Below are 12,177 nucleotides of genomic sequence, written 5' to 3'. Positions count from 1 at the left end.
ACAAGTATGTGACCCCAATGTTTCCAGTGCATCCAAGTGAGGAAGATTTCTAAAGGGGGGCCGTAGACATGGTCAGACCGTCTAGTGCGTGGTACTAAACCAGAGTCTTGCCCGGCTCCCCACCGCCCTGCGCCAAACTTCTCAAACAACATGCACAATGAGACACTCAAGTGGCCGGGCCAAGTGAAGATGAAGATGAGCTTCAGACCGACACCAGACCATTGTTCTTGGTGGCCAACGCCATCTCCATCACCAGCGCCATCACCACCGCCATCGCCATCACCGTCTCCGCCTTCAGATCCATCCATAATGCTGATGTTGCGTGGCCGCTTGTTTATGTTGGGCACTACTGTATGGGCTACTGTTTGGCCATTTACCAAATTGAGCTTTCGGATGGTGGCCTAACCAGGCGTAACTAACTTTTTTGTGTTTTACCTGATTTTCGCTGGCCAGCGAGTGAAACTTCCGTGCTTCCGCCGCAGATCGATCTATAGTTACTTGGCCGCAGTGCCTAATGAGGAAGGGTTAGTGGTGTCTTCCTCTGAACATTTGTGGGGCATCTGGTTGGAATTCTTCGTGGCTCCGTTCATCTCCGGTTTCCATGCTGCAGTTCACCTGCAATCAAGTGTTCTTGAGCTGCCTTATTGTCTTACACTCTCGCTCTTGTTGAGCTCGACACTCCAGCCATCCATTCATCCAACTTGGGGCACGGCTACCATGCCGATCTGTACTATAGCATAGCCATATCCCACCTAAACTGGTTTCGGTCTTGCTTTTGCTCTGCATTGTATCGCAGTTTTTTTCTTTAATTACTTCTGCTTTATTTTTTAGCGTTGCTCTTATGGGAGGTTGATTAACTTTTCTGGCATCTTGGTGTCACTTTTTTTCAAAGCAAATCAGAAATAACATAGAAATTCCACATGGCCATGGGTTTTGTTACACTTAAAGGATTACAGTGAATGAAAAACAAACCTCGAGAACTGTATTCAAATTTAATGAATTTATAATTTCCATTTATTAATCGTAATTCTAATAATAAATAAATTATAATAATATAATAATAAATAAACCATTCAATAGATTTATGCACCTTGAAAATATACTTATCAGTTTGATAGCTTCAAAAATATACGTTTGATAAGGATGTATACATAAGTATATCATAATACCATATACCATTATTTTTTTCTGGATAATGATCAAGGTAAATTCCCTATGAATAAATCTGTTTCTTAGGGTATACCACTTTTCGTTTTGACCACAATTGGGTGCACACATACATCAAGTCTTTAATTATGTTGTTTTTAGCGCTCGGAATGAGTCAACAAGTTGGGGCATTACCGGGCGATTTATGGTCAAAAGTTTTGGTTTCTGCGGCGACAAAAGAACTGAAACTGGATGTGGAACTGGAGCTGGAGAAGAATAGGTATGTTACCAGATATGTGTGTCAGTGACAGTAGTGAACTCCGGTGATTTGGTGAAGGATCTGTCACTTTGGCGGCCACTGCAAGCAGAGCGAGAAGTCCGGCTTAAAGCCGCCTGTTGCGCTTTGAAAACAAAAAAATAAAAAAAAATGTTATGGCCGAAAAGGTAAACAGCAACCGTATTACAAAACCCAGTGCCAGGCCATAAACGAAAAGGCAGGCGGACAAACTACCGTAAAGAGGTCAAATGCTGGCCGAGAGCTGGGCGTGAGAATGACTTTTTGGCCAAATGGGCTCCGCAACCAAGGCGACACACATCAGAAGCCGCTCCACAAATGTACAGCAATCGGATTGCTGGCAAGGAACTATTCTATTTTTTATAACGATTTTTTAGCTCGAATGTCTACCAACACGTTTTTTAATTTTATGAGAAACATTTATAAAAATATCATTAAAAAACATGTAAGTAATCTTGCGCAGACTGTCTAAAACAATATGTCTATAAAAAAAGGTTTAAGCCAAATCAGTCTTATATGTATGTTTAAAAAAAATGCTAAAATATATTATTAATAGTATACATATATATAAAATTCTTTTTAGATTTAGCTTAGCTTAGCTTAGCTTAACTAAAAAAAAAACATTTTAATAATTAAAATGGAGAATGTGGTTATTTGTAATGGCAAATGCTTTCCTCTATTCATTTCTGCCTGCACCATGGGAAAACCTAAGCTCGAGAGGTCAAGCCACAGAATGGGGTCAAAAGAAGCACCGATTTCTGGCCTGGTCAGTCAAAGGGGCAGTGGCGATGCCAGGGAAAAAGCCAGAAAATGAAAATTATTTTCAATTTACATTTCAAGCAGAAGGGTTTGCTGATTGCCCAGTGGAAGGGAGGGGATGGAGGGGGCTATTTTGGCCATCATGGTTTATGGCCTGGTCTAATGTAATAGTTTCTTGCTATTGCAGCTGTTGTTGTCATTGCTGGTAGCAGCGTTGTTGTTGCTGCAACCGAGCGGCATTGAAGCATATTGCGTTTGTACTTGTTGTTGGGCAAGCAAACGGAAATAAAACTTACAAAAAATCCAAATTCTCTTAAAGTTAAAAGTTAAGAGCACGCAACTCTCTTTGCACGTGTGGACTTTAAGTGGATCGCATGCGCTTGTTTATGGTTCTTTGCTTGGCTTAAACGTCTTCCAGTTGGATCTCGAAAATTAAACTGAGCTTGGCCAATTGTGATTAAATTAAATTAGGGAAATTAACTTGAACGATGTGAAATGAGAATGTCATTCTGCTTAGCAATTTTCCTTAAATCTTGAAGTGATTTTTAATACTTCACCAATTTTAGATATAGGTAAAAAGTTTGTTGCTTCTTTAATTATATTTATTCCACTAAGCCTAACCGATATTTTATGAACATTAAATAACTGTTTTTTTTAGGCCAATAGAGTAACAGTTTTACTTTTATTATTATATTATATCAAACCTTTGTTTTACCTAAATCCCAATTAAAATGCCACTTCAGTTTGAGTTATACAACATCAGCAAAATATATTTACCTTTAATATATAATAATATACTATTTATTCTCACGTATGCAAATTAGATTTGTTTCTCTGGTTTAGTTATGTCTTTCACATAGTTCTCCCCTGCTATATACTTCATAGATAATACCGGTATTAGTTCGCTTGAGTTTAGTTTCAGAACAGGCTTTGTTGGAGTTAAACACAAAGTTAGTTTTACAATAGGTTTATAATCTTTATACAAAAAACATAAATTAAGTGTAGAATTATAATTTCTCAGTTGCTCTTCGTTTAGCTATCATGTTTAGGTCACATCACAGGAGCAGGGAGTCTTGAGGAGCTGTGTTATTGGATTTTGGAGGAAGCTGCTTGTGCGAGGAATCCGAAATTGTGCTAGCAGTACAAATAAAATTCTATCCTATTCAGATTGCCCCTGACCCCGATTCCATTGCCACGGTACATCCGCTTTAGATCTGCAGCACGCGCTTCACATCGACGGTGGGAAAGGAGGCGAACTGTCCGTGAGTCGCACGATGGGGTTTCCTTTGCAGATACTCCGTCAGGATGTCGGAGGCCAGCTGGGAAGCCTTCGAGCTGATCTCGCCCTTGAGTGGAACTGGCTGGTTGCGCCTTTGGAGTGCCACGGCGTCGATACGTGTACCGGCATTCACTGAATCCTGCGAGCGCACCTGCAGCAGCGACAATACCCAGGCGTGCTTCATCCTGGTCAGCTCGGATTCCAAGGCGGTTATGCGCTGATCCTGTGGCTGAGGCACATGCAGGGGCTCAAACTGGGACAACTTGGCACGCATATCCTGTGCCTGCAGACGCAGTCGTTGGTTGCGCTCCTGGTTGAAGGCGTTCTTCAGCAACTCCACTTCCTCGGCCACCACTGGAGCAGTGCCGGCAGGAGCAGAGTAGGTTACATTGCTGATGCCCGGAGGCGTGGACTTGGTGCCTGCGAGCGATATATTGTGCGGGGAGTGGGATTCCGAACCGGGCTGAACCTTGCCTGTAGTCGAGTTCAGCTTCAGCTTGTCGCGCAGATCGCTCTTCTCGCTCTCCAGGGCATCGATATCGCTTTGCAGGTGGTCCATCGTCTCCTCAAACTCCTTCTCCTTAAGCTGCAGCTGCAAGCGGGTTTCCTCGTACTTCTGCTTCCACCTGTCGACTGCGTGCTCGTACTCGTTCTGCAGTACGCTTAGCTTCTTTTCCGCTAGATCCTTTCGGATCTGCATCTCGCTCCATTCGTTCTGCTTCATCTTGGCTGCCACCTTCAGCTGTTTGACGTCCGCCTCGCGATTCTCTAGCGTGGCGGCCAGCACGTTCTTCTGCTCCAGTTGTTTCTTGATTAGCTGCGCCCTCTGAGTGATGGGCGTGCTGTGGGCACCCGATTTCTGCTGATTACTGGCATTATTGGCTGCAGAAATGATGTCGTACTCCTTGTCGAGCAGATGTTGGGCTATGAGCTGAAGATCGGAGTTAGCTTGCGCCAGCAAGGTCTTAAAGTTATGCGTTGGTCCGCGATCATCCTGTTCGTAAATGCGCTCGCAGGAGGCGGTCAACAGAGCCCAGTACTTCTCCTGGGCCAAAGTGTGCTCCGCTGCATTGTCGCTCTCGATGGTGGAGACAATGGCGGCGAGTGACTGCTTGGTGGCTTGGTGCATCGCCGACATGATGCGACTGATGTTCTGGGCTAGACCACGCATCGCCTCCACCTTGTGCTGCGATAGACCGCTCTTGATCACGTGCTGATCGCTAGGCAAGCGACGCTTGATCAGCTTAACTTGCTGCCGTACGCTTTCCATGTTCTCGTTAAGGAACTGGAGCAACAGCACTGAGTCGCTGGTGGCGCCCGCCTCTTGAATGATCACCTTTGCAATGGCCGTGTCGCTGAGAATGCTCTCACAAGCTGCTCCCAAGGAGGCAACGCAGTCCCGGATCATCTGAATCTCGTTGAGGAGCTGTTCACCGGCTAAAAGCACAGAGTTCATGGCATTGAAAAAGGCCACACATTTCTCAATATTATCCGTGGTACTGTTCTCGTCCAGCTGGTTGGATTTCAGCAGTTCGATAATACCGTCCACTATCTTTTCTTGGGCCACCATTTCGGGCAGGGAACTTCCGGCTCTCAGGAGTGTATCCGGTTGACAGCTGTTGAGTCCGTAGAGGATCTGGTGAAGGGCACACTGCAGGCTGTGGACGTAGTGCAACAGGCGACACTTGAAGGCATACTGCTGCACGGCATGGCCTTGGGTCACCGCCTCCCTGGTAATCGCGTCCACTGGTGGGAAACGCTCTCTCGTTTGCGAAACGACAATGTCGCACTTAAAGACAATGCGCGAAATGAGCAGAATCACAAGGATTGAGTCGTGATCGCCACCGCGACTCATGAATGACTCAGGCATGAAGGCGGTAAGCATCTGGACATGCTCATTGGCCTGGCTCAGCTCAATCTGGCGTAGTTGAACGTCGATGGCGCGAGTGTAAGCCTTGGATTCGGCGAACATCTGTTTGTAGTCGATGGTTTCGGTGACCATTTTCAAACTGGGGTCCTGCAACGACTCCTTTTCGTTGCTGGAATTGCGATCCCTTAAATCTGTAAGCTGGTCGTTCAGCTTCTGTACCAGTTCCCTAAACTTAATGATGGTTTGATCGCGATCGTAGATGGTTTCGATTGCAGCATCCCGCTCTCGCAGCACCTCCTTTTTGGCTCCATTGGCGAGATCCAATTCTTCGCGCAAATCCAACTCCAGTTCGTGGTTACTCTCCACCAGCTGTTCGTGCACTTCCTCCAAGGCCTCCAATTGGGCAATTTCCTCCTCGAGCAGTTTTACCTTGTCTTCCAATTCCATTTTCTTTTCAGCCAGCTGCTCCACCATTTCCTCGGCACCAAGTGCAGCATCGACTTGTTCCTGGGACAACATAAATATATTTAGTTTGTTTATTTTTGAAATTCATTTAAAAACGAAACGCTTGAGGAATATGATTGAAATTTTGGCTGGGAAAAAGTTTAAATTACACAATTTACCTCCTTGAACCGCGATAATTATTAGGTTTAAAGGCAGGCCGGCAAAAAGAAATGCAATGAAAAAGTTTATCTTTAGATTGACCTTATGCAAAATATATTACACATGTAAACTGAAGATATCGGTCAAAAGTGCCTAGAGATGTTAACCCAGCGTAATAACTGTGCGCTTATTTAGGCAATAATAGAAAGCGTTTCAAGGAAAACCTACAGTTCATACGTTAAAATTGCCTATTTGATAAATCTTTTAGCCGATATCTTCTTATTAATAGGCATAATGAAAGCGAAACTAATGCAAGCCAATAGGTGCTGGAAAAGCCGTGAAATTTTTCTTCGGAGTGTGGGAAAGCCAATTGAGGGCGGGCAGTGAGCACTTAAATTACTTAAACTAATCCTTGATTGCTTACCTGCAAGTCGGCGACTATAGCCTCCAGTTCATCAATCTTGGCACTAAGCTTCTCCTTGGTGCGCTCCAGTTCGGTGACTTCAGAGCGCTTCATCTCCAGCTCCTTGCTCAACTTTTGAATGTCGTGCTTGTCGTGGGCAGAGATATCCCTCAGACGCACTAGTGTTTCCTTCAGACGAATGTTCTGTTGCTCCAGTTGTTTGAATTCATAAGTAGAGAGGCCCGGCGAATCTTCGCCGCCAGAAATATTCTTGATGGCGGATTCGGCCTTGTTTTGCATCTCCGAACGTAAGAGATCCAGATCCACTTGCAACTCTTCATTACGCTCCTTGTAGGACTCCAGCTCCAGTTGCAGCGTGTCGGCCTTCTCCTCGGCCATTTCCTTGTCCAGCGTGATCATCTCCACATTGTCTGCCAGATCTGCCATTTCCTGAGCATGCTGCTCTTTGGCCTCGATTGCATCCTTGGCCTCCTGCTTGGCGCGCAGTAACTCCTTCTGAAGCGAAGCCTGAGCAGTCATGATTTTCGACCGAAACTCTTGAAGCTGCTCAAACTGAATCTTCATCTTGTCGAACTCCCGCAGCCGTTCTTTATCCTCGTTCCTGCGCTGCTTTAAAGTTTCCAGCTTCTCGGTGAGATCAGCCAGCTGAGCCTGCAGCTCGGCGCTCGTTTTCTGTGCCTCCAGCAGGGCGATCTTGTCTTCGGCACCGGAGCTGGAGGGCATGGTGAAAGAGGGCGATCGCAGTGGCTGGGAAGGCGTGAACTGCGGCTTAAGTATTTCAAGGAAGCCCGTCTCCACGAAGGAAGCCCGTTTGGAGGAGGCATGCGAAGCGGCTCCGTTGCCACCGTTTGCTCCTTGGGCTCCTTCTGCCAATGAAGTGCTGGAGGACTCCTTATCCTTGCTGATTTGCGGACCCAAGGATTTTCGAGGGCCAATACTGCTGCTGGAGGCAGTGCGTTCACTCAGAGAAGTGGTCAACTGGGTGCGGGAACCCAGCAGCGATTGGCGACTGGAGGAGAGCGAGGTGCGAGAGCTGCTCAGCCGCGCCTTTGTGGGTTGGGCAGCCGTGGGCGTAGCCCCGCTAACATCCTCGATGCTGCGCCTGCTGCCAGGTGCAGCCTCCAGCAGACGGAGCTGGGTGGGTCGCACAAACATGCCGCAGTTCTCATCGCACTGGAAGTACTGCTGGCCCTTGATAGAGCCGCTGTTTTTGCCCTTCGGCTCGTCCAGCACGACGCCCACCCACTTGCCGACGGCGAAGCTGGTCATCCCCACGTAGGCAACCGTGCCAAGCAGATCCTTGCCGGTCAGCTCGACGCGGGCGCCTACTTTCAGGTTTTTCTCGGACATCTCGCTCTCGCTGTGTTTGTGTGCGTGTATGAGACCAGGATGTGGGTATAACTGATGTGCTTATGATTGCTGTTCGTTGGGAATAAGGCAGTGGTTATCGGGTTCCCTGGACACGGAATGCCAGCCTACTTACTGCGCTGCACTTCTTGTGCTTTCGGGCCAATAATCACGTCTTAGCTAGCCAAAAATGGCCGTCGGCTTGAGGAGAGAAAACAGAAAATGTTGACATCATTAGTCACCCATACAGGCAGCACAGGTAGCTCCAGTCTGTCGCGACTCCCTACTGGTCCAATTCTCGGTATTTACCTGGTTTTCCAATCGGATAGGTGTGCCTTTATTTGTCTCTGCCGTTGCGCTTACCATTTGCACAGTATTTCCGTCGCAGGCAGCTGAAAATTGCAACGATATAGTTTTTCTAAAATATTTGCAATGTCTGAAGTGTGACCGTGCGATTGAACTAGAGATGGCAGAACTCACCTGTCGGATTGCAAATAATATCGCTACTCAAAGCCGTGATTGCAATGGTCAGTTAAACATTAATAGTAATTGATATATTGCTCATTAGTTTTTCAGAAGTTTTTTTAATATATCAGATTGATAAATAATTAGGTAAAAGTTATTTTAACAATTTAGTTCTTAAACATTGCACAGAAGACAAGTAATCCGCCCGTATTATAAATTTCTTTAATGTAACATTTTTTAAAGTATTACTGTAGTTTTTAATTTTTAATTTGATTTAGTAAATAAGTTTATTTCTTATTTCGATTTTTGTAATAATTTCGTTTCTCAAACATATCAAAGTTCTTGTCACAGTTTTTAGCAAAACGTGACCGATAGGCGAACACTCCAGTCAGCTGTTATTTGTGAAGGGGTGTGCACCCACTGTCGCCCAGACCAAACAAATTGTTTCGCTAATATATGGCATTTTTAGCATAGAATGGACGAGGAGGAGCATTTACACCGATTTGGAACTCCTCTGCCGGCCTTGCAGAAGGGTGAGTACTGGAATAAATATTTACCAGCTATCCCAACACCATTAAAACCTCTTTTACAGATGTTGTGCCGGCTAAAAAGCCAGTGGCCATCGAGGATCAAATTGTGAGGGACGAAAATGGAAAGCGGAGATTCCATGGAGCCTTCACCGGCGGCTTCAGTGCAGGCTTCTGGAACACGGTTGGCTCACAGGAGGGCTGGACGCCGCAGACCTTTAAAAGCTCGCGGGGCGAGCGGGCTTCATCGAAGGCTCAGCTGAAACCGGAAGACTTTATGGACCAAGAGGATTTGGGCGAGTTTGGCATCGCACCGCAAGGCATTCGCACGCGCGATGAGTTCGCCAATGAGGACGAGCAGCAGCAACGTTCTGGCCAGAGGCGCCGAAAGCTAATGCAGCCTGAGTTGGGTGTCGGGGCCATACCAGGTCTTCCAGTGCTGGAGCAACTTCTACGACCGGTTCGAGATAAGGTGGCCGTACGAATACTTAAAAGCATGGGCTGGAAACCCGGCCAAGGAGTGGGTCCGCGGCAAACTCGAAAGGAGAAGCGCAAAGCTACGGCCAGAAATTCCAAGGAGCAGTATCTTTTGGAACACTACGGCGCAGAGGGACTACCATCTCATAAAGAGACAAAGGGAGAAGAAGATAGCAATACTGAGGACGAAGACGATGAAGATATTACGTTTGCTCCGGACGACTACGAGCCGATCTTTTACACCCCCAAGGAGAATCGCTTTGGTATGAGCTACTCTGGTCTTAACCGCGATCCCATTCTGTCCAAATCGTCTTCTTCTGCAAAGCCTATGCAACACATCAATCTTTTTGATGAGATGGAGGCGCAGGCTAACAAAAAGCAACTATCCATACGAGGTCAAGCCTTCGGAGTGGGAGCCTTTGAGGAAGAGGACGAGGATATATATGCCCGCGATGATATGACGCGCTACGATTTCTCCCTGGCGGACAAGAAACCTAAGCAAAAAAAGCAGCAACATGTCCAACAGCGTCATGTCATCGATGGCTTCAGTGAGGAGAACTCGGCGGCAGTGCTGCAGAAGCCTTATGCTATTGATTTACCTAGGGATTTTCTGCCCAGGAACTGGCTGCAGCGACGAAGCCGCTTTGCACCGATGGACAAAGATAGAGCCAAGAAACTGGAGGCAGCCTCAGAGTATAAAAGGTCTGGTCTGGGAAGACACGATCTCAATCCGGATCAACGTGCACAGCTCTTAGGCGAGCAGAAAAAAGAGGAAAAGACTGCGGAAGAGCAGCCAAAACGGAATCCCTTCAAGGATCGTGGTAAATCTTTACTGGAACGCATTAATGCCAGAACTGAGGGCTTCACCAAGGGCGGAGTGATCACCGAAAATGGCGAGGAGCAGCAAACTGAACTAGCCAAGGAAGTAAAGGAGGCAAATGCCGCCATACAAGAGAAAGCGGCACTTAAGACGAAGGACTTGCGTAAGCAAAATTGATAGTGCCTAGAAATTATTATATTATAACATTTCAATTATTTCAGCATCCGCTATGAATTCAAGCGGTTTTAAACCTTTTCTAGCTGATGAAGCTAAGCAGCTGCGATATGAGAAATTCGTATCCTCGAAGCTTACGGATGACAAGGAAGTTACGGAGTTCCTGGCGAGAATGCAACCGGTTACACTATCTCTGTGGGATAGGGAGATGGAGAAGAAGGAGTTTATCCAGGCGGCAAAGATATATCGACCATTAGTTGGCCTTATGAACGACAGGTTCGTTTCGGAAGCCAATGTTCAAGCAGAGAAAGTAAAGGAGCAAGAGAAGCCGCCGGAGGAGCGAAAGATCGTGATGGAGAGGACCAAGACCATGTGGAAACCCACCGCACTGCTGTGCAAGCGGTACAATATAGCCGAGCCCTTTGGTGGTGCCATGCTGGAACCGGAAAAGGAACTGAAAGCTAAGGCAAAAATTTCAGTATTTGATTATCTAGAGACATCCGTAAACACTAAAGCAAACTTCGAAACTCCCTCTATTTTTCCCAAGCATATCGAAAAATTGACTCCGAAAGAGGTAGAAAAACCCCCATCCCCACCACCAGCTCCTCCACCAGAAGCTGAGATACAGGATAAACCTAATAAACCTAATACAAAAGAAGAGCCGTCTAAGCCTACTTTCGTGCCGAAAACTGCCTTGGAGCAGGCTGTGGATGAATCCCGCAACAAACCCATTTCAGAGAAAGTGGAGCTGTTCAAAAGCATCTTCGAGGACAGCGATGAGGAAGAGACGGAACCATCAGAGGAGGATAAATTAGCTATCCTGCAAGAGTCTTTTGGCTTACCCTTAACAACGACCACCTCAGCTGCCGCCCAAAATGTCCTGAGAAACACTTCGCCGCCCAGAGGAATCTTTGCTTCCCTATTTAGTCCTAAGAAAAAGGATACTGAAAAAGAACCAGCAACGTCAAAATTTGCTCCAATCGAGGGAAACAAACTGAAAATCGCATACAAACCACTATCGGAGCGACTGAGAAACGATAGGGAGTTGGCAATGGCTGAGGTGGCGCCCGAGGATATTTATGGACCAAAGTTGCCGACAGCACCTCCTCAAAAGCCTGCTGCTCCAGAGATTCGGGCAGAGACTAATATTGACGCCAGACTACAACAGCTGTGGCAGCAGCACGCGCCTAAAAAGCGCAAAGCTGAAAAGTGGGTGGAAAAGAAATGCATATCCGACAGCGAAGACAGCGATGCTAGTTCTAGCGACGCATCCTCATCCTCCGATTCTTCTGCTGGCAAGGACAAGAGATCCAAACTCAGTAAGCCCACGAAGTCGCACAAGAGCACCAGCTCGAAAAAGTCCAAGAAATCGAAGCTGAAGTACAAGAAAAAATCGAAAAAGAGCGAAAAATCCAAGCACAAGGCCAAGAAGAAGAAGAGCAAACACTGACTGTAAATAGTATGTAGTAGTAAATAAAATGATTTGGCTTTCTCTCCATTTTAAAGTCAATCACTGAATGGTTAATTAAACATTGGGCTTGGTCAAATTGAACTGTATTTTTCTTTCAACTGTCGCTATTACCAAACCGTTTACAGTTTGGTGTTTAAAGTGTGAATGATCCAAACCTTAGTTTTTATAAGTCTTAAGATCTCTTAAGATCAACTTCGTTTAAATAGTTGTAAACCCGGAACTGTTAATCTGTACAGTTTCCAATATCAATTGGAATTGGGAGGAATTGAGTCTCGATCGGAACTCTATGGTGTCAAAGAGATTCTTCAATGCTACGATATTCGCTGGATCTTTTTACCATGGGCTTCTGTGGCGCGGTTCACCCAGGTAGATCATTTGGTCAAAAAAATCAGAGCTACCTGGCTCTCCGCTGCAGCCGCCGCTCTCACCTGCCTTTGTTAACATCCGGAGAGAGAGAGCGAGAGTGAGGCTCTTGGCCAAAAGACGGGACCAGCTTCAGTTTTGAGTTCGGCGTGTGCTT

The 12,177-nt window shown here is 46.2% G+C and overlaps 2 protein-coding genes across 2 annotated transcripts; one reads left to right on the top strand and one right to left on the bottom strand.

Moving 5' to 3' along the window:
* Positions 1–3,151: 3,151 nt before the first annotated feature.
* LOC6605614 (dynactin subunit 1) lies at positions 3,152–8,183 on the bottom strand. Its single transcript, XM_002030396.2, has 4 exons — positions 8,033–8,183; positions 7,860–7,924; positions 6,377–7,795; positions 3,152–5,856 (listed from the first exon to the last, which is right to left on the bottom strand). The coding sequence occupies exons 3-4, from the start codon at positions 7,724–7,726 to the stop codon at positions 3,409–3,411; spliced, it is 3,798 nt and encodes a 1,265-aa protein (XP_002030432.1). The 5' UTR covers positions 7,727–7,795; positions 7,860–7,924; positions 8,033–8,183; the 3' UTR covers positions 3,152–3,408.
* Positions 8,184–8,595: 412 nt separating this feature from the next.
* Positions 8,596–11,738, top strand: LOC6605613 (G patch domain-containing protein 1 homolog). Its single transcript, XM_002030395.2, has 3 exons — positions 8,596–8,721; positions 8,781–10,175; positions 10,234–11,738. The coding sequence occupies exons 1-3, from the start codon at positions 8,664–8,666 to the stop codon at positions 11,634–11,636; spliced, it is 2,856 nt and encodes a 951-aa protein (XP_002030431.1). The 5' UTR covers positions 8,596–8,663; the 3' UTR covers positions 11,637–11,738.
* Positions 11,739–12,177: the final 439 nt, after the last annotated feature.

The sequence above is a fragment of the Drosophila sechellia genome, chromosome 3L (genome assembly GCF_004382195.2).
Source record: "Drosophila sechellia strain sech25 chromosome 3L, ASM438219v1, whole genome shotgun sequence".
Taxonomy (NCBI): domain Eukaryota; kingdom Metazoa; phylum Arthropoda; class Insecta; order Diptera; family Drosophilidae; genus Drosophila; species Drosophila sechellia.
Note: the sequence above shows the minus strand (reverse complement) of the source record. Positions and strands in the feature narration are given on the sequence as shown.